The 26,398-nt window shown below is 46.4% G+C and overlaps 3 protein-coding genes and 1 long non-coding RNA gene across 6 annotated transcripts in view; 1 reads left to right on the forward strand and 3 right to left on the reverse strand.

Moving 5' to 3' along the window:
- Positions 1-234, reverse strand: part of IQCH (IQ motif containing H) — a 58,862-nt gene extending 58,628 nt beyond the window's left edge. Inside the window, exon 1 of the mRNA XM_048956562.1 lies at positions 22-234. Coding sequence (XP_048812519.1) covers positions 22-234 — 213 coding nt within the window. The remainder of the gene's footprint in view (positions 1-21) is intronic.
- AAGAB (alpha and gamma adaptin binding protein) lies at positions 209-19,009 on the forward strand. Its single transcript, XM_048956576.1, has 10 exons — positions 209-305; positions 6,071-6,261; positions 7,235-7,331; positions 7,845-7,934; positions 9,976-10,059; positions 13,880-13,962; positions 14,519-14,609; positions 15,394-15,498; positions 16,009-16,058; positions 16,571-19,009. The coding sequence occupies exons 1-10, from the start codon at positions 233-235 to the stop codon at positions 16,646-16,648; spliced, it is 942 nt and encodes a 313-aa protein (XP_048812533.1). The 5' UTR covers positions 209-232; the 3' UTR covers positions 16,649-19,009.
- LOC125698360 (uncharacterized) lies at positions 1,289-13,108 on the reverse strand. The gene is made up of 3 exons (XR_007379163.1): positions 11,807-13,108; positions 3,730-4,040; positions 1,289-3,344 (listed from the first exon to the last, which is right to left on the reverse strand). It is a non-coding gene; the product is annotated as an uncharacterized LOC125698360 (long non-coding RNA).
- Positions 19,010-20,124: 1,115 nt separating the features above from the next.
- SMAD3 (SMAD family member 3) overlaps positions 20,125-26,398 on the reverse strand; it is a 66,542-nt gene continuing 60,268 nt past the window's right edge. For 2 of the 3 annotated variants that reach the window (XM_048956571.1, XM_048956572.1), the window contains exon 9: positions 20,138-24,689. In XM_048956571.1, the coding sequence (XP_048812528.1) occupies positions 24,566-24,689 (124 nt within the window). In that variant the 3' untranslated portion in view covers positions 20,138-24,565. Of the gene's footprint in view, positions 24,690-26,398 lie in introns of all 3 variants that reach the window. The other variant, XM_048956570.1, reaches the window with a different exon arrangement.

Consider the following 26,398-nt stretch of genomic DNA (forward strand, 5'->3'; position numbering starts at 1 on the left):
GGGCCGCACCACCAGCCTCACCGCGGGGGGAGGGCAGGGAGAAGCGGCCAGGTCGGTCGGTCGGTCGGTCAGTCGGTCCATCCCGAGCGCGGCCCCGCTCTCCCTCCCCCGGCGGCTCTCCGCTCTCCGCTCCCCCCGCAGCAGCTCTCGGCCGGCGTTTCCCCGCTCGGTCCCCGCCCGCTCCGCGCGGTGGTAGCGGCGGGCGGAAGGGGCGCGGCGGGCGGCGGGCGCCATGGCGGCGGCGGGGCCGTACGCGCTGCTGAGCAGCTGTGATGGCGGCTTCGCGGCAGAGGAGCTCGTCAGGCGTGAGTGGGAGGCGGGCGGCGGGCGGCGGGCGGCGGGCGGGAGCGGCCGCGGGTGTGTGCCCGCTGCGAGCCCTCGCGGGGCTTCTGCTGTAAAGGCTTTACACGGGCGGCGGGAGGCGTGGGTCGGCTGACGGTGGTGTTGAGCGCCGGTACCATCCCGCTACCGGCAGGAGGGAAAACGGGAGCAGGAAGGTCCCGAGGGCCGCGCTGCAGCCCTTTGTGCGTCGGTACGGAGCTCCGCCCTGCGCTCCTGGGACGCGGCTTCCTTTCTTACAGCTCGAGAAAGTAAAATCTGATAGCGAGAACTTGAAAGTTCAACTAGGGCTAAAATGGGAGAGATGGCAGGAAGAAGCTGTTTGGATCTCGGTGGTTTTGCCGTGACGGCTTTTTAGGGAACTGCGATAAGTCGCTGGATGTGCGTGGTAAGATGGGCGGTTCAGCTGCTTGAAATGAGAGAGCCGGGGCTGTGGGCACGGGTGAACCTCGCGAGGTTCATCAAATTCAAACACGAGGTTTTGCACCTGGGTTGTAGCAACCGCCAGTCTCAGTATAAGTGGGGGGTGAACAGAGCACGGCCCTGCAAAGAGGGCTTGGCAGTGCTGTTGGGTGGCAGCTGGGTGAGCCAGCACTGTGCCCTCAGCCCAAACAGCCAACTGTGCTCTGCGCTGCATCACAGACAGCACGGCCTGCAGGTCGGGGGGGGTTTCATTTCTGTGATCCTGTCCCTCTGCGCTGTGAGGTCTCACTTGGAGTTCTGCATCCAGGTGTGGAGTCCTCAGTACAGGTGAGATATGGACCTGCTGGAGCACATCCAGAGAAGGGCCACAGAAATGGTCTGAGGGGTTGAACGCCTCCTTATGAGGACAGGCTGAGAGCGGGGGTTGTGCAGCACGGAGAAGGGAAGGCACTGTGGGGCCTGGCAGCAGCCTCTCCATAAGCTGATCTAGCTGTAGGCGTCCCTGTTCTTTGGACTAGTTGGACTAAGTGACCTTTAAGGGTCCCTTCCTCCTCTAACAACTTGTCCATTCCATCTCATTCAGCCACATTTACAAACAAGAGTGGCAACGTGTCTACAGTCGGAGATTACTCTATCAAAGAGCTAGGCTGATATGATGACTGATAAGAACTGTAAAATTTTATTCTTGATTGCTTGTTTGCAAGGAAGCTGTAAGCATAGTGAAAAGAACTGTTCACAGTTCCTATAGGCTTTTTTTTATTTCTCGTAGTGAAATTAAGTAGGTGAAAAAGGAAGGTAAGCCAAAAGCTTGATGGAAATACCATCTGCTCTGAGAAAGTCTAAAAGCTTAACTTCCATCAGGTTTTATCTTTTCTCCAAGTTGTACTCATTTAGGAATGCCTGAGCTTGCACCATTTTCTGCTTTTAAAACAGTCTTGTGAATCCTCTTTGCAGCCTCTTGTTGAGTTGCTTTTAGAGATGTTCTTAATGCTTCTGAAATAAAGCATAGTGGAAAGAAACAACGTGAAGAACCTAAAATGCCTGCTTTGTGTAGCAGGTGTTTAAGAACCAGGAACATAAGCAAACAGCAAAACTTGTAAGGACTTGTAGATGAGGATCAGGTGGCAGCGGCTGGCTGCAGCTGATTGAGAGCTGCTGGTGAGTTGGGACAAAATGCTGCTGCAGTTCCCAGCATGCGTGCTGCTACAGAGTGCAGCCAGAAACAGCAGCTTGAAGGCATCGCTTGGTAGTGGCTCAGCTTGGTGCTGAGGACAGGAGCCTTACATTAACACATCTGAAGCAATGTGATGTTTGATATGCCATAATTATGTTTAAATACACTCTTAAATACTATATTGCATGGTAGATCCACATAGTGGCTGTGGGTTTGGAATCCGTAGTGCAAAACAAAGAATTTACCTCTTATCACTGCTCTCACCACCATGTTCCTGGATCTCCCTGGTAGGTACTTGCTGTGGGCAGACCTGTTTTATACATACAGAGCAGCTGCTTGGAGGCTTCTCTGCTAGGAGTCAGCAAAACCTGCAATCTGCTGCTGCTTCCCAGTCTAATTACAAGGCTCTTCACAGGATGCTTATTTGAGTTCTCTTTAGTTGGTAGGAGCATTTCTTACGTTGTGTTCCACCAGGTGGCTCTCAAGGCACAGAATGGGAGCGATGTGGGGCTGGCACACCACATCCAGCTGGCAGGATGGGGAGCACTTGGCCATAGTAGAAAACTGGATTGTGCTCCTGCATGCGTTCAATCCAAAGCAAGCTAAGAAGTGCAATCAGTATTAAATCTCTTTGGCAAGGGTGAAAAGAGAAATTGCAATGATTCTGAAAAAAACAAAAAGACTAATCCAGGGGTCTTAAGCACAAAACATTAGAAGTACTTAATGCCAATTGGTTATTAGAGCCTGGGGAACACTGCAGCAAGATGTGAGGTGATCTGTGTCTGGTTCTTTGTCTCAACTTCTCAGGAAGGTTTCTTACCTCTCATGGTCCTTTTGAAAAAGGAGTTGATAAGCTGGGTTTTGCAGTTCTGCATTGTCCTATTCCTTGTAAATTAAACCACTGCTCAGAAGACCAAGTCTGTATGCAAGCCCTTGAAATGAGAAGTGTGAGTCCAGAGCCTGGAGTGACTCACCCTGCCCAGGGAAGCACCTGCTGCTCCAAAGAGCTTTAAAGCACGAGCATGGCACACAGCTGTGCTCTGCCTTAATTAGCATTCAGCAGTTACTGATGAGATGGTGGGAGTTTCAATAAGTAATTTTGGTAACATGTCCAGCATCAGTTGTTCAAGATCCTTTACAAAATGCTCAGCTTTAGATCATGGCTTTAATGATGCTAAGCCACGCTCTTCTGTAGTGCAAACTTTTCCATGCATGTTTTTAGTTCCTTATTACTGATGCATTTGGAGTCTGCCTGCATTCCTGTTGTCTGAGGAAGCTGTTTGTGCTCCATGGAGGAGTGAGGAGATGGGGAAGCCCCGTGGGCCTGCCTGCACTGCTGTCTGTGGCTGAGGTGGTTTTCCAGACCCTTTGGATGGCAAAACACTGATGCTTGCGATGGCTGGAAAGCCTGAAATGAAAAAAGAGTAACTCAGCTGAGATAAGTTTGACAAGTCACCTCCCTTTGCCGCATTTGTTTTGTGGAAGTTCATTCTGTATCCAAATAAAACATAATGGAGCTTGTTTGATGAATGTTCTCTAAAATTAGATAGGAAACTATTCTGGCTGGATTTGCTTTTTTCCATTGAAACACAAGCTGCGTTGGGAAGAAACTCCTGGAATCCCAACGTGGCAAATATAATTTTAGGATTCATTCTGATGTGAATTGTGTCCCTGTGAACTCAGCCTGGGCTGCAAGGTGTAGGATTTGGCAGGCTCCAAAGCCCCCACAGTAATGGGCCTAAACCTGCAGGAGGAGAGGAGAAGCCCCCCCACATCCCTCAGCCTGCAATTACCTTCCTGCCACCAGCCCTCAGGCAGTGCTGCAGTTATTGGTTCAGCCCTGTGTGCTGTCCCAGCCCCAGAGAGCTGGATGAAGTCCTTGCAGGCAGCTCCTGCACCCTTGGAGCTCAGCGTGCACCGTCCATTTTCACTGGCAGTGTCTTCCCTTGGGGTTGGCAAAATCCCTTTGGGTACAGGGCAGCAGGCAGAGGCACAGTGGGATGGATGAAGAGTGCTTCCAATGCAGGACAGCAGCACATGATGGGAAGTGGGGATGTCCTACTTCTTCAGGCAGTGCTTTGAGGCCTAAGTTTGCCTACAAGCCCTTGTACAAGAAAAAAAAAATCACTTACAAAATTGGCGTAGAAATTCTTTCACACCAGTTTTTGATGGCTTTTGGAAAACGTTCTCTTTCTGTAATCTTACTTTTGCACACACCCTTTCCCAAAGTTTTACTGCTGATTTTCCAACTGTCAGCAATTCCATGGCAACAAACCATCGGAAACGTGGTTGTGCCTGAGGCATCGACCAGGAGGGACTGGTACAGCTAGGATCCTCCATTCTCCTATGGAAATAAGCAGATCAGAGTAAGCAAGCCCTTTTTTTTCCCTGCTAACCCACTGCTCTTCAGCTGGCAAACTTGTGAGTTTCAGCTGAGTTGAGCAGGAGCTGCCTCCATTGGCCTGAACACCCACTGATGGTGAGCTCCTGGCCTAGCATAGGAGATACAATCCTGTTTACCACAGCTACCAAACTGCATTATGCAGAGCATGGCACTTAATTAGCTGGTGTTTCATAGCAGGAACTTGACAAAGTGCTTCTATTGTACTAGAGCATCACATTAAATCTGTGCACTGCATAAGGTGCCATGCCATCACGTGCCACCGAGCTGCTGTGTGCTGCCTAAGAGTGAATAAAGAAGTTGCAGAACAGCAGAATTCTTTCAAAATTACTGATTTGCATTAGCTGTTCTCTATTTGTCAGTGAACAGAAGTTTACAAGCTTGTGCTCCAGAAACACAAAGTTCAGAGTCAAGATCTGCTTGGTGTTAACTCAGCAGTGTTGTCCCTGCCCCCAGGTGCTGCCTTGTCCAAGAACAGAATGCTGATTGCAGCCTAGTTGCTCCAAAAATTTATCATCCAGATTAAAAAAAAAAGCTGAACTTCCTTACACTAGAAAGAAGCCAATGTGTAAACTTGGGTTTTTCTGTAAGAAGCCTGGATGGGTTTCCTCCAAGATTTGTCACACCAAGATCACATTTCCCCTCCGATTCCCCACTTCATGCTCCTCCCTGCCACAAATCCACCTGGTTTACAGCTCTCCTTTGTGCCGTCCTGTATGCCAGAGCTCAGGCACTGCTTAACCTGCCCAGGCTCCGCAGTTAGCTGCCAAAATAATAATAATAGTAATAATAATAATAATAATAATAATAATAATAATAATAATAATACTACTGAATCTACCTGTGGCAGCCCTGGCAGTGAGCTTTCCTGCCTTTAGCTGCTAAGACACAGATCAGTTCAGTCTATCTGGGGAGCAGCACGCACTGGCATCTTCAGGAATTGTCTCAGTACCTTTAAGGTGTAACCCTTAAAATCTCTGAAAACATTTGGTTTTTGTATTATTTTTTAACTCCTCTGCTCCCCAGCTGACTCAAGCGATTACATGATTCACTTATAAGATATCCATGACTGTTTATCTGGAACAAGATGTTCTGCCCTTTCCAGCAAGGTACGGCTGGGTTGCTCTGCTGCTCCCTGTAATTCAGCCCCACCAGGTGGCCGTCACACTGTGAGTGTTCTGCAAAGGCTGCTGCCAGCACACGAGGGGCAGGCAGTGCAGAGATTGCATTATCCAAGCACTGCCCTGGATTTTAATTGTTGAACTCCTACCTGGAATTTAATGGGCATTACAACCAAATTCCAGTAACTTGCTTTATTTTCTCATTAGTTACCTTGAGATTCTGGTCACAGTCAAACAGGTTTTTTTTTACATCTGAATGAACACGCAAGGTTTGCTGGAATGAAGTGTAGTTATTTGCTCCATCCATCCTGCTTATAGGTAATAAGTTCAGGGCTAGCACTTTAAAACATGTTCCAGGGGAAAAAAACCAACAGAACACCTTACTTTCAACAGAGCTTCTGTACCATATTTTTTTCTGAAAGCTAGAGTTTGTCTAAGACTCATAAATAATACAATATAATAAGAAATTGAGTTTAATTTTAATGAAAACAACTTATTTTGTTGCAACAGGTGAAGATGGCTCTGTATTGGTGTTGTACCAAGCTTTTCCAGTTTAATTATTATCTCAATGCTGGTTTGTATCATTTCTCTCATTCTATTTCTTTCACGCAGGCATCACAGGAAGAGAGGACCTCAGTGTGGGTGCTACTACAGCTGGAGGAGTGAGCTTTTACCCCTGGACGATAGATAACAAGTATTACTCTGCAGACATTCACCTCTGTGTGGTGCCAAATACAGCTCTGGTCACAGGAGCCATCGCTGAATCTGTGCAGGCGTTCGTGGTGTACTTCGACAGCTCCACAGTAAGATCTGTGCCCCGTGCTGCTCTATCTGGGTGATACAGTTGCCTTGCTGTGATAACTACAGTTAGTATTCTCTCAATCTTGTGACCTCTGTTCCTTTTGTTCTACTGATGGTCAGTAGATCAGAGGTCAGTTATTCCCACTGCCAATGGCAGCAGGAGCGTTTCCTTCCCTTCTGCTGTTTCACTCCTGCTGGAAACAAGGCTTTTCAGGATGGAAATAGGCCACTAAGTTAGGCCAGTCCTCCTCCAGCCTGTGACCTCCAGCTTTGAATCACAGAATCACACAGAATCACAAGGTTGGAAACGACCTGCAAGATCATCCAGTCCAACCACCCTCCCATTCCTATCAGTGCCACAAGCTACTAAACCATGCTCTTAGCCAATGATGGTTCAGAAAGGCTGTTTGAAAACAGCCAAGAACAAGGAAGCCAATTCTAAGTCTTGGTGCTGTGGTGGTACCTGGCATTGTTTCTACAAGGCTGGTGGCAGTGAAAACAGTGCTTTAGCAGAAGCCTGAAAGATTGAGACAAAAACCAATCTAAATAAGGAATGGTTTTATCTACAGATGGGAGAGGATGCATGCCACGCATTCTACAAAGTTACCTAGGGTAGCTCAGCACTGTCTCACATTAAACCAGGGCAGAATGTAATTCACTGGCTGCCACAACATTGAGTGTGGAAGCTGGAATAGCTGCACATTAACCCTGAGAGCTGCTAACAGTGAACAGCAGTGACTGACATGAAGCAAAAGTCTTTCCTAATGTAAATTAAGGTTGTGTAATGAATATTAAACATGAAGGGGAGGTCCAAGGAAGCAGGTTTAACTCACCTTTAAAGTAAATCAAGAGTCATAAGGTTGCTTTTTATAATCAGTTTCCTCATTCTACTGGAGTACAGCTATTGATTAAAAACAAATGTAAGAAATGAAGTATTTGAGGATGTATTCCAAAGAACTTATTTTTCCCTTGTAGAAATCTGGGCTGGATAGTGTCTCTGAATGGCTTCCCCTGACAGAAGACTGGCTACCAGAAGTCATGATCCTGGTCTGTAACAGAGTATCTGAACATGGTATGTTACCTTGAGGCCCAAAACTGACTTGGGATCAGTAAGCTTGCAGCACCATCATTTCTTAAATTATCTGAGTGAGAACAGACTTCTTATTTGATTGAGAGGAGCCAGGTTGTGCTCACAACTAAGAAGTCTTAAGCTAGAAATAATTAAAACTGAATCAGAATTTTACAAGCTTGCTTAAAATGAACTTTGCACATCTCATTCCTGGTATACCAGTGTGCAGGGCAGCGTGACTTAACAAGGCAGCCTAGCACTTCTGTGGAAGCACCTACTGCAAAGCCATTTGATTGTGTCATTTTTTAAAAAATTAGAGCTCAATTTGAGGCTTTTGGAATCCAATTGGAAGTGGTTGGAGGACCCAAACATCTGCTACACATTTCCTCCTCCCCATTCTCCACACAATCCAGAACAAGCAAACAACTTGAGGGAATAAAATGTAGCTGGAAGTTCAACTGCTGATGTTAATCTCAGGCACGTGTGCTTAGGAGACATTTTGTTTCCCAATTTTAGGTGTTAACAGACAGAAAGCCCAAGAATGGTGCATCAAGCATGGCTTCGAACTGGTGGAACTGAGCCCTGAGGAGCTACCAGATGAAGATGGTAGGATTGCTACTTGTTTTAATTTCTATAATAAAAAGACACCAAAATATCTTCAAAATGATTGCAAGGGGCATTGTGTTGTTGCTGTGCTACATGGTAACAGCATGGAATGCTCCCAGCTGGTGAGGCTCACTCTCAGCTGCGTAAAGTCAGGAGGAAAAGGTGGTTATTTCCTCTAAGACATTCCACTGGTCTCCTCCCAGATACAGCTGCTGTTTATGTGGCACCTACATAAATACATCAGATCCCTTCTCAGACACTAATCCTAGGACTGTATTGATACATAAAAAGCATTTGTGCTCCATTTTAAAATCAGTCTCAAAACAGAGCCACGTAGATGCCCAAGGGAGGGAAATTCTTTGTCCTTTTGAATAGCACTTAAACTACTGCACATACCAAGAATAGACATTATTCAGTGACACCATGGGCTGAAAAGGGTTTGAGCACTGAATTGCATTCACTGTTACACAGGAAGTAAGCCAGTTTCAGAATCACTTGCCTGGCCACGTAATTACAACTTGAAAAAACCCATAAAACAGAGTCAGAAGTGTGATGTTCTGCTCTTGAAAAGTGACTGTGCACTTCCTGACAGCCTTATCAGCATCGGCCTTATCTCATCTCCGTGATACACAAGTGTTTACATCTCATTTAAGCTCTGCAGTGGTAAGATAACCAATTCCATTGCCACACAGGAGTGGAATAATGCACTCACATTTTCTCCATTTCAAGTTCAACAAGAGCGCGGCTATTTCAGTCTAACGTGTTTTGAAAGGAAACATTAATAACATTAAGTTACTTTCCTGCTGAATAATTGTTGTAAAGAACAAGCTATTTACCACTGCAGTAATAAATACTGGGAATAACAACTCAGGAAGTTCATCTTTGGATTGCTCAGATACATTCTCTGTCCTGGACTTTTAACCTGGTAGTTGGTTCGCTGTGACTCACGCATCAGAGGAAATACATTGTACTGAGTAACATATTTACCCTGTAAACATGCTGTATGAATTACAGAAGATAGAACAGATGTAGTAAACACTGAGGCAGTATCTGTGTAGGAATTAAGGCATTAATGGCAGCTCACTGCAAATGAACAGGAGCTCTTGCTATGACTACACTGTCATGTGTGTACTGAGGACAGGAACTCGTAGCTGAGACTCTCAGTGATGACCAATATAAAACTAAACAGCACTATCATAGAGGACAGTATTTGATCTAAGGGGTTAGACAGCTTAAAATTAATATCTGGAGGCAGTTTCAGATCCTACACCTGTCCCTGAGTCACCCTAGACAGGTTTGATTTTTAAGCAATCACATTTTCCTCTCCAAAGGGCTTTTCTTCCAATTGCTTTGTGAGACTTGCACAAACGTGGGAAGCTGACTAAGCTGAGGAAATGGGAAAGCTGACTTTATGTAAAACAGTGTCAGAGCTATTCACTGAGTAAGCTGAAGTCCAAATAATGCCTTCCCCAGTCTTTGAAGTCACCATAAATTTTCAGGATTACTGGAATGCTTTTAATTAGGTGTTATGAAGATAGCTTTAGTACAATCATTGTCTTTTTTATGAAGCAGTGCCCCTTTCCCAATGGTTATCTGAAGTTCTTCACTTTCTGAAGGAAGGAAAAGCAACTCTAGCATCTGTTTATGATATACAGCATTCCAAAAGATCTTGGGGGTAAAAGAGTTCCTTTGGCAGTGGCTTGAAGTCATTTATTATTATTTAATTCCTGGTGTTATTTATCATATAGGCCCAATGCTAAATACTTAAAACTCCACCTAGAATCTAGATCTTTCTACAACAGGATGAGTGCTCACACTTTATAAAAAGCCCAGACCAAGAGGTGTGGCATCAGTCTAAATTTGTTTGGCCTTTCGTGAAGCAAAGGCAAGAAATACATCCTTCCTAATCAGAGAAGTCATTTACTGCCATTCCTGTCTGACAGGACAGACATTCAGCCACGCTTCACCTTATGCTCAAGCACGTGATGGTTTTTGGTCTTACTCTTAGGACTCAGATATCTGTCTTCCTGTTTTTATTTAGATGACTTCCCCGAGTCCACAGGAGTGAAACGAATTGTGCAGGCCTTGAATGCCAACGTTTGGTCAAATGTGGTCATGAAGAATGGTATGTAATACACAACCCTCCCTGCATGAATTCTGAAGGCTGTGAACCCCAGAGGGCTCAGTATTTTTAGCAGAGCTTTAAATGAAGCACCTAAATGGCACCACATCAGTACACAGGGAACTAAAGTGCTCTTCCCATATTTACATGAACAGGAGGCTGCTCAGTTACCACTTTTATTGTCCCTGTGTACACAGAGAAACTTGGAGGCAGTGGTGAAGATGTAATCCCATTTCAGTATTTGTTTCCTCTAGATTTGCTCTCAGATGTCTGTTGAAGGATTTAAACACATGAAGAGCACTGCAGGAAGGTCTGTTTTCCCTACAGAAAACCCCACTGCAATAAACTGCAGAACTCTGTGAAAATAGCACAGCAGCCAGACAGCCTTACTTCCTGTTATAAGGCAGGGCCACAGTTTTGGAAAAATCACTTAAGGATTGATGTATTAGGAAAGGAAATGCTGTGGCTAGCCCAGATTTAATATAAGCATAGATACTTCCATTTTCTTGAAAGCTTTCTATTACCTCTCTAATTATACAATCTGTAGCAGGAAATGTAGGAAGATGAAACTCTTTTGCAGCGCTTGGCCTTATACTTTTTCTTTCAAACTCATCTCACTGCCACCCTTCTGAGGTCTGCCTGCTCCCTTGGGTACAGTTTTCCACTGCTGTGGTTTCTTCCTTCCTATATCTTTCAACAGTGCAATGATTTTGAGTGCTGAGAGGTTTTCATTAGTTCCTATAACTGCAAGACAGTTACTGGGATTCAGAGCAACCAAGAGCTGCTAAACTTGGGCCTCCTCAGTATTTCTCATTTTATGAGAAAATGAGGCTAAGATTGGTTCCAGTTTAATAGAACTGTTGTAGAGAGGCATTCATTTGAGATGGCCTGAAGTTAGTCTAGTTAGTACAAGAATGGTTTTCTTCATATTCAACAGATGTCACGTTACAGAAGAGCAGAATTTAATCACATGTTGAGGGAAATTCCTGCCCATCAGTGGTGCCTTCTGTAAAGGCTGAGCTGTGAAAATCCAGAGCTTTTATCTCCACTGTACAGAAAGCACACAGTGCTGATATATGGCACTGCAAACCCCTCAGGAAGTGAGCTAAATTTGGAAGCTGTTGCAACCAATCTGTGATTTCAAAGGGAAATGATTGAGCTCATTTTTGCTCAAAATAAAACTTTTTACAACCTGTAATATATCTTTTGTTTGCAGCTTCCTCCTGCTCCTGGAAGCTGGCCACTATGTAAATAAGAGCTCAGCTTTTCTGCTGAGTTACCTCTAACTGCTCTCTATTTAGAATCGTGCTTCACCCTAAATCTTTTCATACAAAACTGAAGATATTTTTAGTAGCAATGGTTTGTTAGCACTGTTGAATGTCACCATCCAGAAAGCCAACCTTACAGCATTGCCTTCCTTGAGGTGCTTCTATGAGACTTCAATAGGCTGAACAGAAGTGACTTCTTCAAACTATGAACATTAAAGCCATATCATTTTAAAGCAGGCTACCTAAACCTGCACACAGTTTTCCCGAAGTTGTGAAGCTGTGCATGGCTGCTCACTTACTAAGAAAAGTCTTGACCTTCTCAGGTTTTCTCTCCCCATTAAATATGTTCTTGCTTATTCTGATTCATAAGGCATTAATTACAATTAACTGTAAACACTTTTGCATCATGTAATAAATAGTACATAGTTGGTGGGTGCAAAAAGCAGTATGGTCTCTACTAAAACAAAAACCAGCAGCCTCACCTGAAAGGCTCTGAAGACTGTTTGCTTTTTGGTGGGTGTGCAGTCATCTGTTCTCCAGTTCCTGGAGCTCTCTTCCACCTAAGAAGAAGGTCGCTTTCTTGTGCAGAAGAACATAAGCATCTCTTCAATTCACAGTTCTCCCACTCCTAAAACCCAAAAGCTACTGTGCTGTTCTATCCTTAGTTGTCCCTACAAGAGGAAATCTGGTTGACTACAGCAAAAGGAACAGAAACAATTTACTGTCTTCTGAGAGGGGTTGCTTGGCTGCTTTCCTGCTTAAATACATGCTGCAGTGATCCCAAGTGAAGCCAGTTACCCAGGGAGGGGCCAGTCATTAGCCTGGTGTCCTTCACAAAGAATTAGCCTGGTTCGGTGGGGCTGTGTGAACTTAATTGCTTAAACAATTCTGGAGTTTCAATCTTTTAATTCTTTTTTTTTTGTGTCAGTCATGGTAGCTTCAGACAGGCTATGGAAGAATGTTAGATAAGGACAGAGGAAAACGTTTTGCTGCAAAAGAAGCAATGTGGATTTCTGAGCCCTGCTCAGAGCACAGCTCAATGGGGCTTTGCCATATTGATGGCACCTGTGAACCCACATAGCCTGCATCAGAACGGAGCCATCCACTATTACAATAATTTGAGTGAGATCATTTTTGGCTTTGATTCTGTAAGAACGCTCTGTAAGACGTCACCCGCTTCCTGAACGGCACCCAGAAGTTGAAATAACTTCTACATCCATTAGAAGAAGTTTATGGGAAGGTTTCTTTCAAGGGTGTGACTGGAACCAAGAGCTGTGCCTGCCACCTCCCTAACCACAGATCCAGAAACCAACAGCTGCGCTCTGCAGATCCTTTGTAGATGCTGGCATTTTTCAGTTAGACAATTCTGTAGTTGCACAGGCTGAGGTTACCTGTGGCTGTGGTGGGGGTGGACTGCAGTCACTTACCTGGATGGGATGAACTCAAATTGTAGATAGGAGCGGGGTACACGATTAGGTCACCAAATCCACCCCTCTGCCAATGTGGGAATGCTCTCTCCCAAGCACATTCTGGGCTGCAGAGGCCAATCTGACTTCAGATGACTCAGAAATTGGCTGAAGATCGATCTTACTTTTTCCTATAAGACAACTCTTTGCTCAGCTTGCTGAAACTTTGGGAAGCTGCTTTGTTTAGGGTTGCAGATCCCAACCTTTTATCACTCAATTGCCTGTTAATGGAGCTGGCAGACTTACGGGCTTTCGTATTTCTTGCAACTGAACGTTTTAAGGCGATTCGTTCAGCTAGACTGATTCACTTCTCCCCAAACCTCTGGCAAGTGATCTGTAAGGGCAGTAAAGCTGTACAGCACGGCGCCAATTGAAACAAATACCTGCAGGGGGGGAGGGGGGCAGGGGGAGAGCAGGGCTGGCACAGGACACGTGTTAGCCAAAGTGCACAGCGTAGATTATTGAGCAGGAAATGAGGTCTCAGTAATTCTCCAACTGAGACGTGTTTACACGTATTCTCGACAGCTGATGGCTTCAGTTACACATTCAGCTCTTTAAGATTCTGTGTAAATGGCAAGAAAATTTGGCCCGCGTCTAAAAATTACATCATCTCAACATTTGAATCTAGAGCTTAGTCATTACTGTAATATTAATTCAGAGCACATTAAAAAAAAGAAGTAACACTGATCTTTCTTCTGGCACAGGCCATTGCTTGCTGGCTGCTTGCAGTGCAATAACTTGACGCTGTTTCTTTTTTAGTTGACTAAAATGCTGATATTTTCAGGACAATCTCCTGAGCCCTGATGTAACTGCAGATATTTGCAGTTCGAGGCAAAGCCAGAAGAAAACACAGCTTAGCAAAACCCACTAACTGCACTTATTGCATGTACACCTATTGCATGTACACCCATTGCACCTCCACCTATTGCTCATCCACTTTTGTTTGAAGGTAACGTTCTAGAAATAGAGATTAATTTAGAAATGCTGTGCTGTATTGGTGTGTCTTCCCTAAGAAATTGCCTGTGTCAGTTGCAGCTGTTTGCTGTAGTGTTCCATCTTCTGTCACACTAACAGCTGTGTTGTTTCCAGACAGGACCCAGGGCTTTGGCCTCCTCAGCACGTTAGCAGGTGCGAACTGCAGCCTTGGGTCAGAAGAGAACCAAGATACAGAAGTAAACAGTAATTCCTATTTCTTGTTCTTTGCTCGTTCTGTGTCCCACGTGGCTCTCCCCTGTGTCACACTGGGCGTAGTGCTGGGGGGGTCTTTCATCCTTTTCTCCTCTCTTAAAAGCTACTGCACAAGCTGTCAGAATGGGTTTTCAGGGAAGTCTCTGATGGCTGAAAATTCATTCACTGTTGTTCTTGAAAGCCGTCCTGAGAGCTGTCCCAGGAGCTGCCACCTCACAGCTGGGGGCTCCCTGTCCTTCAGGACATCCCCCCACGTTGATGGGATGCCTGGTGCTGTGGTTTCTCCTTCAAATCCAAGAACAGTGTCTTGTGCAGAAAATATCACTTGTGAGTTTTGTTAAAAAAGCAAATGAACCTATCCTAGCCAACAGCTGTGCCTGGCATTGCAGAAGTGCCTTTTCATCATACGAGTGGTGCAGGTTTTGCAGTAACAGTTTATGATAAGATGTTAGTGTTAGAAAAAGGAAGCACTTGATCTGCTGCTGATGCTTTGCGGGGTGCATCACTGGATAATGTTAATATCTTTTTGTTTCCTGACAGTCCAATCCAGCAGCAGCAGACAAAGAACCCCATTTAGACAACAGAGAGGATGCAGCTAGCACAAACGACCCACAGATGGACAGTGCTGCAGGTAAGCTTGTTCTCTGCTTGGCGGACATGCTGGAGCAGGCACCTCAGGCTGGAACAGATCCTGAAAGCTTTCTCTCAGTGAAAAGACAGAGCCAGGAGAGGCTGATTGTGTAGCATCAGGGGTTCTCTGTGAGTGAGGGCCCAACTTCAGAAAAGATGGGGCCCCTGCAGGTAAGACCTGCCAGCAGTGCTGCCAGTTGGAAAGGTTCAGGTCTGCTTTTCTCAAGTCTCCTCACCGGTGTATTGTTTATATTCGGAAACACATTTATAAGAACAAATCTTTAAGCTTTCTGGGTGAGAGAAAAATCATTACAGTGTGACTCCCCACAGCCTCGTTCAGCAGGGTGAGCGCTGGGAGCTGCAGGTGTTCTGAACTTGAGGGCTTTGGATAATTGCAGCATGCCAGGAGGTGGGATTTCATATCACAGGTTGTGTGGGGAGGTCGTCCAAAGGTTGGAGGTTGTTAGTTGGGATCTAAACAGTGCCATTACTCTTTAATTGAGTCCAGGGCTGTTCCTGAACAGATGATTTTATAATAAGAAGTCCTAAGGGAACTAAAAATGAACTTAAATGAACACAAAAAACATTATTGCATTGTAATGTAACAAAATTCATTACCACTGTAATGGTACCATCAGTTGTCTATCTGAACCATCAGTAAATTAAATGGGAGGGCAACATGTTGAGAAGGTACTGTTTTTAACCTGAAGATTGCCACTAAGGCTATTATGCCTGCTGACAACAGAGCAACTTACCTAAACGAAATCTGTGTGCATTTGTTTTAGATCCTGTGTTAGATACAGATATTCAAGAGCTGGCCAGCCTGACCACGAGGGACGGCGACCTGGAGAACTTTGAGAGGCTGTTCTCAAAGTTGAAAGAAATGAAAGGTACTGAGCTGTGTCACTCAGTATTGCTCAAAGGCCTGGAACCCAACGTGGCTGTTGGGAAATTCTGTGGTTCTCTGAAAGTTGTACCAATTCTTATTCTTCTGCCTGAGGTTCTGTACAGGTGATCTTTTCACTAACTTGGCCTTCGTCTTAATAACGCTCTTGAAAGAAGTAGATGCAGCTCAGCTGATTGCTGTCGTGTTGTTTTAGTCCACCATGGATTAACATTACAGTTTTCTGTACACAAACCTATAACCAGACTTCTTTTTTAAGCTCTGCAACAGTGTGCCAGTCTTGCAGCTTTGAAGGCACAAATGTTTGAAATGAAGTTCACTGTGCTCAGAAGCACTGGCTTTCTGTGGGAATTACAAGAGCACTTAGTAAATAAGCTTCCTTTTTATGATCCTAAGCAAGTTTCTTGCTAGCCCCCTGAAAACAGCTGCAGGAGGTTATCTGTCTCCCTTTGTGCTCCTGAGTCACGTTCAACCTGAGTCATGTTCTCTTCCACAGAAAAGGCTGCAACGTTGCCCCATGAACAAAGGAAACTGCATGCAGAGAAGGTGAGGTTTGGAATCAGCATCAAAATTATTAAAAATACGGTTTTCCTTTCTGAGCTGCAGTTCCCTCTCTTGTAGTATGGTTCACATCTGAAGGACAGTGAGAACAAACTGCTCAGTCCTGAGAAGACTGACTCAGATCTCGCGAGAACTGAATAAAAAACCCAGAATCCAGAACTCCAGAGGAGGCTTTGCCTTCCGGAATGTCTGAAATGAAGGCCCTGTGATCACTGGGTGGGAGCCAGCGCTCACTGAAGTCAGCAGACAAGCTTTGATCTCAAGGAAGATTAAATTACGATTTAATTAGCCCAAGTTTTCTGTCACTTAGGCCTCCAACAAATTCTAGAAGTGTCTGAATTATTGCACCACGGTGTGACTGAAATCTATGAACCTCAGAGAGGATTATCATGGAGGCCAGGAACATTGCCAGGCTGAGCTGCAGCTCAGTTTCAATATTCGCATGGTGAACAGGAGGGGAATGATTCTTATTTTTGCATTCTTTTTGCTCCTATTAGGTGGCCAAAGCGTTCTGGATGGCAATTGGGGGAGACAGAGATGAAATTGAAGGTCTCTCCTCGGACGAAGAAAACTGAGGTCTTCTGCAGCTGGAAGCAACAGAGTGATCCTAAGAGTGATCTTTTCCTGCAGTGAGTGTTAATTGCAGAAAGCCCCATTTAGCTTTAGCTGCTCTCTTTGGTTAAAGGATTCACCGTATCGTTGTAATGAGTAACACATCCACAACACCTTATGGTTAGAGTGGTTTTGTCTGACTGTTTGTTCTCCCTCAGAGAGTTTTGGATGACGACGTATGCATTTAGAGGAAATAATAGGTTAGTTTACATTTTTCAAATTAACATTTTTATAGTTTCCTCTTTTGAGTTTAAACAAACAATTTTACTACCAGTTACCCTTCTACATATGGCTGTTGGTTGTTAAACAACTACTTAATTCTAAACATTTAGATGTAGGTCTGTTTGATGTTTTTGTGTAGCTTTATAGCTGACTTACAAAACAAACCAGATTTCTATGAGGCATGAAGAGAAACTCGGTGTGCTGTACCCTATTGGAGATGCTGCGCCGGGGCTGCAGGGTTAATCCTGCTGAGTGCCAGAGCCATTAAAAATGGCCCATAGGCTTCGATTTCTGTTTGTGCTTGTAAGCACGTGGTCCTTCCCTAAGAACTCCGGAGCTGTGCCACATTCCCCAGGTTTCCATGAGAAAGGAGATTTGGGATTAAATGCAAGACAGGCTTCTGCTGCTGGTCCAGGCATGAATTTCCCCGCTCAAACCTCCTGCAGTGCATTGCCTCCAACAGGGAGAACGCACAGACCTTCATGTGGTGAATTCTCACCTAAACATTTCAAACCTCCCCCACTCACCCGGTGCATTTGTTACAGACTTCTGCTCCTGTATGTTAATTAGAACATACCAGAGTACAGGTCCCAAATGGCTGCTTTGTGGTACCAAGGGTTAGAAAAATTCCTTCATCCTCTGCGTTAGGATGTTGTCACCTTCTGCACAGTCACAGGGTTTCTGGAGAACAGAGGCACGCACAGCACTGAACAGGAAGGCACGGTGTGGGGAGATGAGGAAAGGTAAATTGCATCCCTCCTGTTGTGCTGCAGGACCGCTCCTGTGGCTGCATGGGGGGGAACTGTGCTCCCAGGAGTGTTTCCTTCCCTCTCTGTGAAGGGCAGTGTGAAACAGCCTTACCTTGAAGTTAGCTTTTCTAATGTCAGTAAATTTAGTGAGGCCTAGGCAGTGGCTTTCCATAGGATACCTGACAGCTTTGAATTCCAAAGGCACTTTCACAGCGGTTCTTGACATTCACTGCCTGTGCTTTTAAGATTAAGCAGAGCTAAGACAATAGGCTTCTTTGAAGACTGTAAATCATTCCTGGGTAAAAACTGAGGCGTTTTCCATTCTAAGAAACAGAACTGGTGCCTCGTGAGTAGTTTGAATAGCATTTCTCACATCAAGATGGAGCAGGAGCTCCACCACAGCAAAATACATTTTAAAGAAGCAACATTCCTATTGCAGGGACACCCATACAGGCACTGAAGGGACCTCACCCAGCAGGGCTGCTCCTTCTGCCCTGAGCAGCACCCAGCAGCACCCAGGCCGTGCTGTGACTCTGCCCTCTCCTCCCATTTGCTCCTGTTTTCTTTCCTCTCAACGCAGAGAGCTGCAGTAAGGAAGTGAAGGTTGTTCCTTCCAAGTAGGGAATGGTTTTCTGTTTGCTTCTTGGTAGGTGGGGGTGGTTGTTTTTTTCCCCTATTTGTTGTGCAATAGGGATGCATGGCAGAAGTGCAGAGTAAATTAATTGAAGGCAGTGAAGGACATAATGCACTTGGATACTTTATAAAAACAATTTTTATACCTGTGTTTACAGTTTATTTAAGCTGAATAGAATGACAGAAGTTTAGATTCTTTTCCTGTTCACGGGATAGGAGCAGATAACTGCCTTACCCCTGCAGTCAGGTACCAGACTGGGTGCACACAGCCTGCCAGCATACATGTGACAGACAGCAAGGAGAGAATGTGTGAAAGCACAGAGCACACGTGGACAGCACGAGCAGGGTTTAAGCAGAGCAGTGGTGCAGTGTGGGGAGGTGTCCATATTGCTGCTAAGACTGGAGGAAATTTGTACGCATTTTCATGCACATCTTACGTACTACAATGGAAATGTGACTTGTTAGCAGGTACATTCCATGCTTCAAGAAAGCATTGCTCATCAAGGTAGGAAGTGTGGCTGAGAGATACTGGAAAACAGTTTTGAATGGTCCTTAAAGATTCTTTGTACTGCATTTTTCAATCCAAATTTACTTTGCTGGTGACTTAGGTGTTCTTTATTTCCTGGAGAGCCTTCTTTCCTTTTGGCTGCATCATTTCTTTACACAATAGCTGTTACTAAAATGAATAAAAGGGGCATTGGTGGAATTGCAAACCTGAAAGTTGTGGTCTTAGTTGCTCTTTGTGTTCTGCAGCACTGTTTAGCAACAAAAGAATTCCTACCTTGGCTTTACATCCTTGTGTCTGTGTAGGATGCTCCCAGTCACAGCAGTGAGGCCCTGCTGGATGAGCCGGGCTGCTCACCTCCATGCAGTTTTGATACATGGGTTTTTTTTGGCTGAGAATTTGAGGTTTCATTTACTATCAGACTTTTATTTTGCTTCAGCTTCCCAATATCAGTGCAGACGAGCAGCCTCTGATTCTGAAACCTGTGATATATTCAGGTGACAGCAGAACTCACGGCTCAGCACTGCTTTACTACCTCGCATTTTGGCAACCCTCACGTAAAACCTGGACAAAACCCTTTTATTACCACATTGTTGGAAATCAGAGTGGAAAAAGTATTCTCGTAAATCCTCTGTTAGGAAAAACAACAAAAATAATCTGAATTTCAGTGAAACCCGAGGAGGAACGTTGGGAGTTCACAGACTTCGACTCCATTAGTGATGCTATTTGGAGAATGCCCTCTCTGAGGCCAGCTGAATGCCAGCAGATACAGAGCCTTTGTTTCCAGCACAGCACGTGGCATCACTACCTGGCCTCTGCTGAAATTCCTGCTTCAGTGCTGAGCACAGCACAGACACTGCTGGGTAATGAGAGCAGCAGCCACATCCACGACACCCCACAGCTGAGCAGGGGGACGTGAAGGGCTCTGCCACAGGTACAGCTCAGCTGCTGCTTCAGCTCTGACTACAGCAATTGCTGAAGGTGCTGTCCTTGAGTGGCAGAGAGAGAACACAGACCTCTAAGAGCAAGGAGCAACAGCCAGAAATACACCTTGGGAGATGAAGGTAGGAAGGCTTTTCATGTAGGAGCACAGTGGAGCCATGCAGCAGCCCGTCCAGGGAGGAAAGTGGAGGAATCAGTCCTTTGAAATCTTTTTCAGGGTTTGTCTGGACAAAATCCCAGCTGACTTCACCTCGTGCTGCAGCAGGCCTGGGCCAAACACGAGGCTGCCCAGCCTCCAGCACAGCCCCAGGTTGGCACCCCGAGCAAAGGGTGGCACGCAGCCACGTCTGACTGCTCCAGCAATTCAGCGACTGAGCCTTTCGGCCGCACTGTCCTGCTGCTACTCACCTTCAAAACCCGTTAGTTAAAAGAGTTGATTGCATTTTTTAAGAGATGCTACTTCTGGCTTCAAATTCGTTAACACTGCGCAAAGCACGATGTCCTTACCTGTAACAGATCTTTCATGCCTTGCTGGAAGTATTGTGCACCTGCAGGCTCTGCTGGTGCTGCAGTACCTGCGGTTGGAAAAGTCCAAATGCTTTCAGTTTGTGTCCTTAAAACTCATCTTACACCATCAGTGTTCGCTCACGAGCCTTTGTTTTCAAATCAGAGTTTATTAAAATGTCAAAAATAGAACTTACAGTTTCACATGTGAAATAAGAGGGCATACATAGTACAGGCCTGTAGTAACAAAATAGGCGAATAATGCTCAACAAGCTCAAGCATGTAGGTGACACCACCGCTCGTTAACGTACAATCTCAGGTTAAGAAAACCTAAACACTACTGCATACATGCTCATACATATCTATCAGAGGGGAACAGTTCCATCAAGAGCGAGGGAAGTAGGCTGCCTCCATGGACAGAGACCAGATGCACCTCAGCAGCAGCGGTGCAGACTCCTCGGATCCACGTACCGGAGGAAACATGAGGATGAACCAAAGCGTTTACAGAACGGTTATGCTGTTTTCTTTTTGAAGCCTCATAAATCTGAAAAGACTGAAGAACACAACTGAAGGGCCCACCTGGGAACCTGACTCACTGCTCAAAATTAAAACAACAGCTCAGGTACAGACTCCTGCTGGAGATGTCCTCGTTTTGCTTTCTTTGCCAGCGCTTGTTGCTCAGCTCTGAGATGCATCTCTTGTTCTCACGTCAGTAACTGCCTGAGCAGCAGCCACCAGAAGGGGTCACAGGAAAGATTTAACGCTCAGAATACTGAATTGCCCCTTCTGTTAAAAGTTATGCATTGGATTCATCTGAATATTCAAGAAAAACAACATAAATACAAGCATGTACATAACAAAAAACATATACTGAATTTCTTAACCATATCGCCCCATCCGCTACGATACAGCAACTAATTATTTCTCCTCCTAGCTTCCCAGCTTATTTCTGATATCCCACCCCTTCTACCTATCCGGTGCCCTGGAGAACTAGGAAGGCTCACAGATGCTTTGTGACAGGGCTGAAGTCCCTCTCTGCGCTGTTCTTCTCACTCCCTGTGCTTTTTCTCCTTAGCAGGCAGCACGAGTTGTGGATGCTGCCACCTGCTCCTCAAGCTGGAGTCCTGAATATTCTTCAACCTGTTAAGTTGTACACAGTTCAAAGTGTGCCATCCTGCAGGGGAAGGGAAACAGAGTTGCTTCCCACTGTCTGAAAGGCCACCTCCAGCCATTCTGCGCTGGAGCTTTCAGGAAATTGGATGAATCAGATTTCTCCATCCTTGTGCACCAAATGGAGAGCACTGGATTACTTCTGAGACAAGCTTAACGCAACCTACACACTGCAACTCAGTTCAATACATTAAGAACTAAAAAAAACCCTCCACAGTCACATAAAACCACAGGGCCATCAGTGTCATCTGCCAGCAGTCAGGCCCTTGTGTACAGCTACACTAAGCAAAAAGATATTGACTCTGCTAGTAAGGAGAATGCATGGAATGCTGGTGAAACAAGCCAAGACTACCATCATTGAGGAGTGCCATCTCACTAGGGCAGGCTGCTGGCATACAGCCATGCTACATATCAAAGCTACTTTCAGAGAGTTTTAGAAAAGAATGGAAAAGCAACACTAAGCCAATGGTGTTGCACCAATGCCACCATGCAGCCCCTTCCCTTCTGTGCTGGGATCCAGAGCTCATCTCAGTTCGCTTTTGCCCATCCAACTCACTGCTGCTGTGAGAGAGAGGGATCACAGCCCTTCCTCGCCTGCTGCGTGGCACAGGGCTTCCATTTGGCTTTCTAAGGTCACTGGAAGCCATAAGGCTTTTATGCATTAGTGAGGAGGCGAACAAAGGGGAGGAGAGGGCATTACCCCTTTAAAGAAGATAATCTCCCTGTTTTATCTAATTGCATCACTAGACCAGCTTCATGCTTTCTATTGGAAGTCATTTACTTAAGGGATGACAGGGTGGGATTAACCAAAGTTTTTATGCATCATCCAAATCCTGTTTCTAAAGAGGCATCTATTAACAGCAGTCAGCAACTCGCTGTCCTTCATCAAATGAAACACAGAGGGAATCCAGGTCCAATTCTTGGTTTGGCTGAGGCGATTCCATGCAGACCCTGTACAAAAGCAGGGTTTACTCCAGCTTGTGCCCCAGGTCAGGCTGGGTCCTGCACACACCAGGGGAACGAGCTGCCTGGCACCTGAATTTAAGGCGCCGTTTTGGTAGCTGGTGCACAAGACACAACAGAGCCCAGCTTTTGGATGATTATGTAGATAGAGGCAAACGTGACTTAAAGGGATGAGTAGGAAACCTGGGAGAGTTTTACAGAGCAGATTCTCTCCTCTCACTACAACAGGAAGTCAAATATTTCCACGGAAGTCTGAATAAATTACTGCTTGCAACTGTTGGAAAGCTGTACCTGAAAGCACGTGCTTCATCAGCCCACGACGACAGACATCCCTAGCTAAGCAGCTCAAAAACACTACTTTACACAGATGCTCTTATTGCACAAGTCCATGCAATCAGAGATTTAACTAAAATCAGACACAGAGCAAAAATGAAAAGTTAAAAAAAAGTCCTAGAAAACCTCCAGTGCTATGATACAAGCCATGCTGCACAGGGAAAGCTCACCCGAAATCCTGCCGTCTGTCCCACAGCTCATCCTCTGGGTTCAGAAACAAAACTCTCCTCCGGAGCGTCCCTTTGTCTGCCTGGTGAAGCACACCTCTGCTCTGCCTCCACCTCGGGTGCTGCTGATGCCTCGGGTCCAAGCCAGGCGGTGGGGCTGAGGGGCAGAGTGGGTGAGCACATCCAAAGAGCCTCCCTGCAGCCATGGGGCGCGTGGCTGATCCTGGGAAGAGTCTGCAAGGTATCGCAGGGCACGGAGTGCAGGGCTGCTCGTGTTCGTGTCTGGGAGCACAGAGCTCTGCAGGACTGAAGCCTTCACACAAACCACTCAGTGTCCATCGCAGCCTGTCCTTCCCAGAGCCACATGTTGTGTAGATGGGGAGAAAATAAAAGTCCAGAAGAAATTCTGATTATCATTTTCTCCCCTCCCCCTTCTAATAGTTTGGCACAAACGCGTGTGGTATTCCACACAGGTGTAAAGAAGCAAATAACCGGATAGCACTGACAAAGTTATGAGACTTATTTGGCAAACTGGAACCATAAAAACAAGTGCTGAGGGTTTTTTTTCCAGTTGTAGAAGTTGTTTGCCACGACAGTTGCTGCAGGGAAAAAATACTGAACAGTCTGGAGCACGTATATTTAAATGAACATTTTATAACACGTTAATACACTCTCTCCATTTCTCCAGGTGAGAACACATCTCAAAGGATTTTCATTAGATGAAATAAGTTTTTAAACCACGTTTTGTTGGTGCATCTGAGATGTCCTGGTTCCGGCACGGTCACGTGTGACTGTGGGATAACCTACAGAACTGGGTTTTCTGCAAGTGGCAGCAGGAGCCATCTCCAGAGCAGACCTGGGCACCGAGTTCACTAAGCCCCTACGACTTAAGAAGTGGCAGATACCAATCAACACCATGAGAAAGCAGAATACAAACTTTCTTTAGTTAATGCGCAGTAATGAAGGCTTAACTTATCCAGCAAGAGCTCCTCACATTCCCAATGTCTGTTCGTGAGCAGCTCTAGTCACAAGTTGCTGCAGCAGTGTCAGAAAGAGCCGTGACTTTGGCCTCTGCTTCGTGTAAATCCAGACTGAGACAAGCAGGGCACAGTGGCAGCTCGGGCACAAAGCAAGGCGCTGCCTCTCGGTGAGCTGTGCAGCGTGGAAATCTGTCCCTTCAGGAGCAATACTGGGCAATCAGTCCTTGCATGTGCTTCTCGTGCTTGCTTTTCCACCTACTGCTGCAATCCCAGGAAGAACGGGCGTGCATCAGGTGGATGGAGACAGCAATGCATGAGCAAGAGTCATCCCAAAGACCCATGGTGTCTGTCAGAGATGCCGGGGCTGCGTGGCGCAGATGGAATGAGCCATGGCTGGAGGCACAGCACTGGCTCCTCTCTGCTGAAACAAAGTCATCTTTTGTCGTGATAAACTTCAGCTTCATTCTGACTGCAAGGGCCCACAGCCTTGTAACCAAAGTGCTAACAGTTTCAGTGGAAGTGGCTTCAATGGGTCTTTAAGTTTAACAAAAGAAACAATGAAACAAAACCAAGAAAAGCCACTACTTTAACAGATTTGTTTCTCCTTATCACTTCATTAACTGGGAATCTCTTCTCTATGTGTTTTGCTAAGGGTTCAGCCAATTCCGTTCTCCAGTCTTTGCTTCCCCGCCCGCCCCCAGGAGGTGCTTCCTTAGGAGACGCTGGAGCAGCGGATGCTCGGGGAGCCCATCTGTGTGAGGACCTTGTCCAGCCACTGCAGAGGGCCGTTTAGGTGCAGCTCAATCCAGCAGGGAGTGCTGGTCACCGTCTGCCGCCTGCGAGGACAAGGGGTTGGGGAGAGAGGGAAAAAACAGAGCGTTTGAATGGGACTTGCAAAACTTGACAAATCTGAGGAGGTTTCACAGCTACCGAAGCATTCTTTCCTGCTTAGACAACAGCCTTGCACGTGGGGCCAAAGGAATGTCTCTCTCCTCTTTAACACGCTTCTGGCCAATGCTGCCAACTTCCTGAAAACCCCCATCTTTTCTCTTTACATCCCCTGTCATCCCAGAGGGAAACTCACAACATCATCTATTTGCTACTGAGACTTCTGGAAGCAGGTGTTTATCTAAGCAATGCTCTCCAGTTTTATTCTGCAGACCTTGTCTCTCCTAATTAATTAGCAATCAAAGTATGTTAGATTTTCTGTGCATGAGGCCAGGAGGTTCTCTTCACCCCATCTTTGGGTTTTGGCCAGATGCAGAGGTGACAGAAGTGATCCCCACTCTCCCTGTGCTGGAGGTATGGACCCAACTCTACAGCGACACAGAGGGCAGAGAAACAGAAGTACGGCATTAACTGATGTGTTTTAAAAACCTCAGCAGCTGCTGGCAGTGGGTGGAGAACAGCAGAGGTCAGACTGCCTGCAGGTCACTGCTCCCCATGCTTCACTTCCCACTGCCCCCCAGCATCCCCCATCAGCTGCCCTGTTATTCCCCAGGGCCAGAGCCCACAGAGTGCCTCCAGACAGCAGAGCAGGGTGGCAAGGGGAGGACAGGGAGGGATGTGGGACCAAGGCAACAGGGCAGGGGCTCTGCCCAGGGACAGCAGGATTCTCGTTTCAGGCAGAGAGGCAGGGACAGCTGCTGTGGAGGAGGAGGATTAGAATGAGAGAAATGGCCTGGAAACAGCCTTGGTTTACACCCTCGTTTCCCACGGAAGCTGTCCTTGGAATCTGCTCGTGAGAGGGAGACCAAAGTCTGTGGGGCCCAGACAGAAATCACTGCCGCAATGGGGACTGTGCCCCCCAGGCTGCCCAGCACTCCCAGCACCATCCCCGTCCCTTTGCAGCAGGACAGGGGCACAGGGCTCTGCGTACGGCTCCGCGAGGCCTCGGCTGAGGGCTGGAGTGCGTCCCAGCGATGCACTGCGTCCCTTGTCCTTGAACTGAAAAAGGAAGCAGCTCCCAAAGGCACCGCACCCATTCCCGAGCAGCGCTGGCAGGGATGCAGTGCCCCGCAGTGGGTGTGTGGGCAGCGCTCCGAGCTGATGGCAGTGTGGGCAGTGCTGGCGCTGCAGGCATCTGCAGGCTGTTTGGGCAGGGGGATGCAGTGAAGCAGACAGACCTCTAAGGCCCCACAAAATCCAGTCTCCCTTAACACACAGCATTCCCATTTGCTGCCTGTAACTAGATCAGCACTGAGCAGTCCAACTACTGTCCAGCAACCCAGAGCCAGAGGGGCTGCCGCACTCCTGCCCTCCTAGCACACCTCACTGCCTTCCCACCTGCACGGCTGCGCGCTGACTGCAGCCTGCCTAAAGGCAAACTCTCACAGCTGCACTGGGCTCTTGCTGGACAGAGAACTTCTGTCCTGCACGTGCAATTGGCTTCTCCCTGTTCCCAAGTCCCTGGCAGAGCAGAGCACCAACACCCCACAGTCAGAGTGCTCCAACAGCAACACAGTTGAACCAGAATCACTGGAGCAGTGCTCTGGATGCAGCTCCCACAGCTACCTAGCCCCCTGCCCATCAGTTCAACTAATCA

This window comes from Lagopus muta, chromosome 10 (genome assembly GCF_023343835.1).
Source record: "Lagopus muta isolate bLagMut1 chromosome 10, bLagMut1 primary, whole genome shotgun sequence".
NCBI classification, from domain to species: domain Eukaryota; kingdom Metazoa; phylum Chordata; class Aves; order Galliformes; family Phasianidae; genus Lagopus; species Lagopus muta.

Bases quoted from the DNA above. Each gene is read 5' to 3' on its own strand.
- AAGAB (XM_048956576.1), top strand. From the start codon at position 233: ATGGCGGCGGCGGGGCCGTACGCGCTGCTGAGCAGCTGTGATGGCGGC. The intron at 306-6,070 runs GTGAGTGGGAGG...TCTTTCACGCAG, and splicing joins GGCAGAGGAGCTCGTCAGGC to GCATCACAGGAAGAGAGGAC. The intron at 15,499-16,008 runs GTACTGAGCTGT...TCTCTTCCACAG, and splicing joins AAAGTTGAAAGAAATGAAAG to AAAAGGCTGCAACGTTGCCC.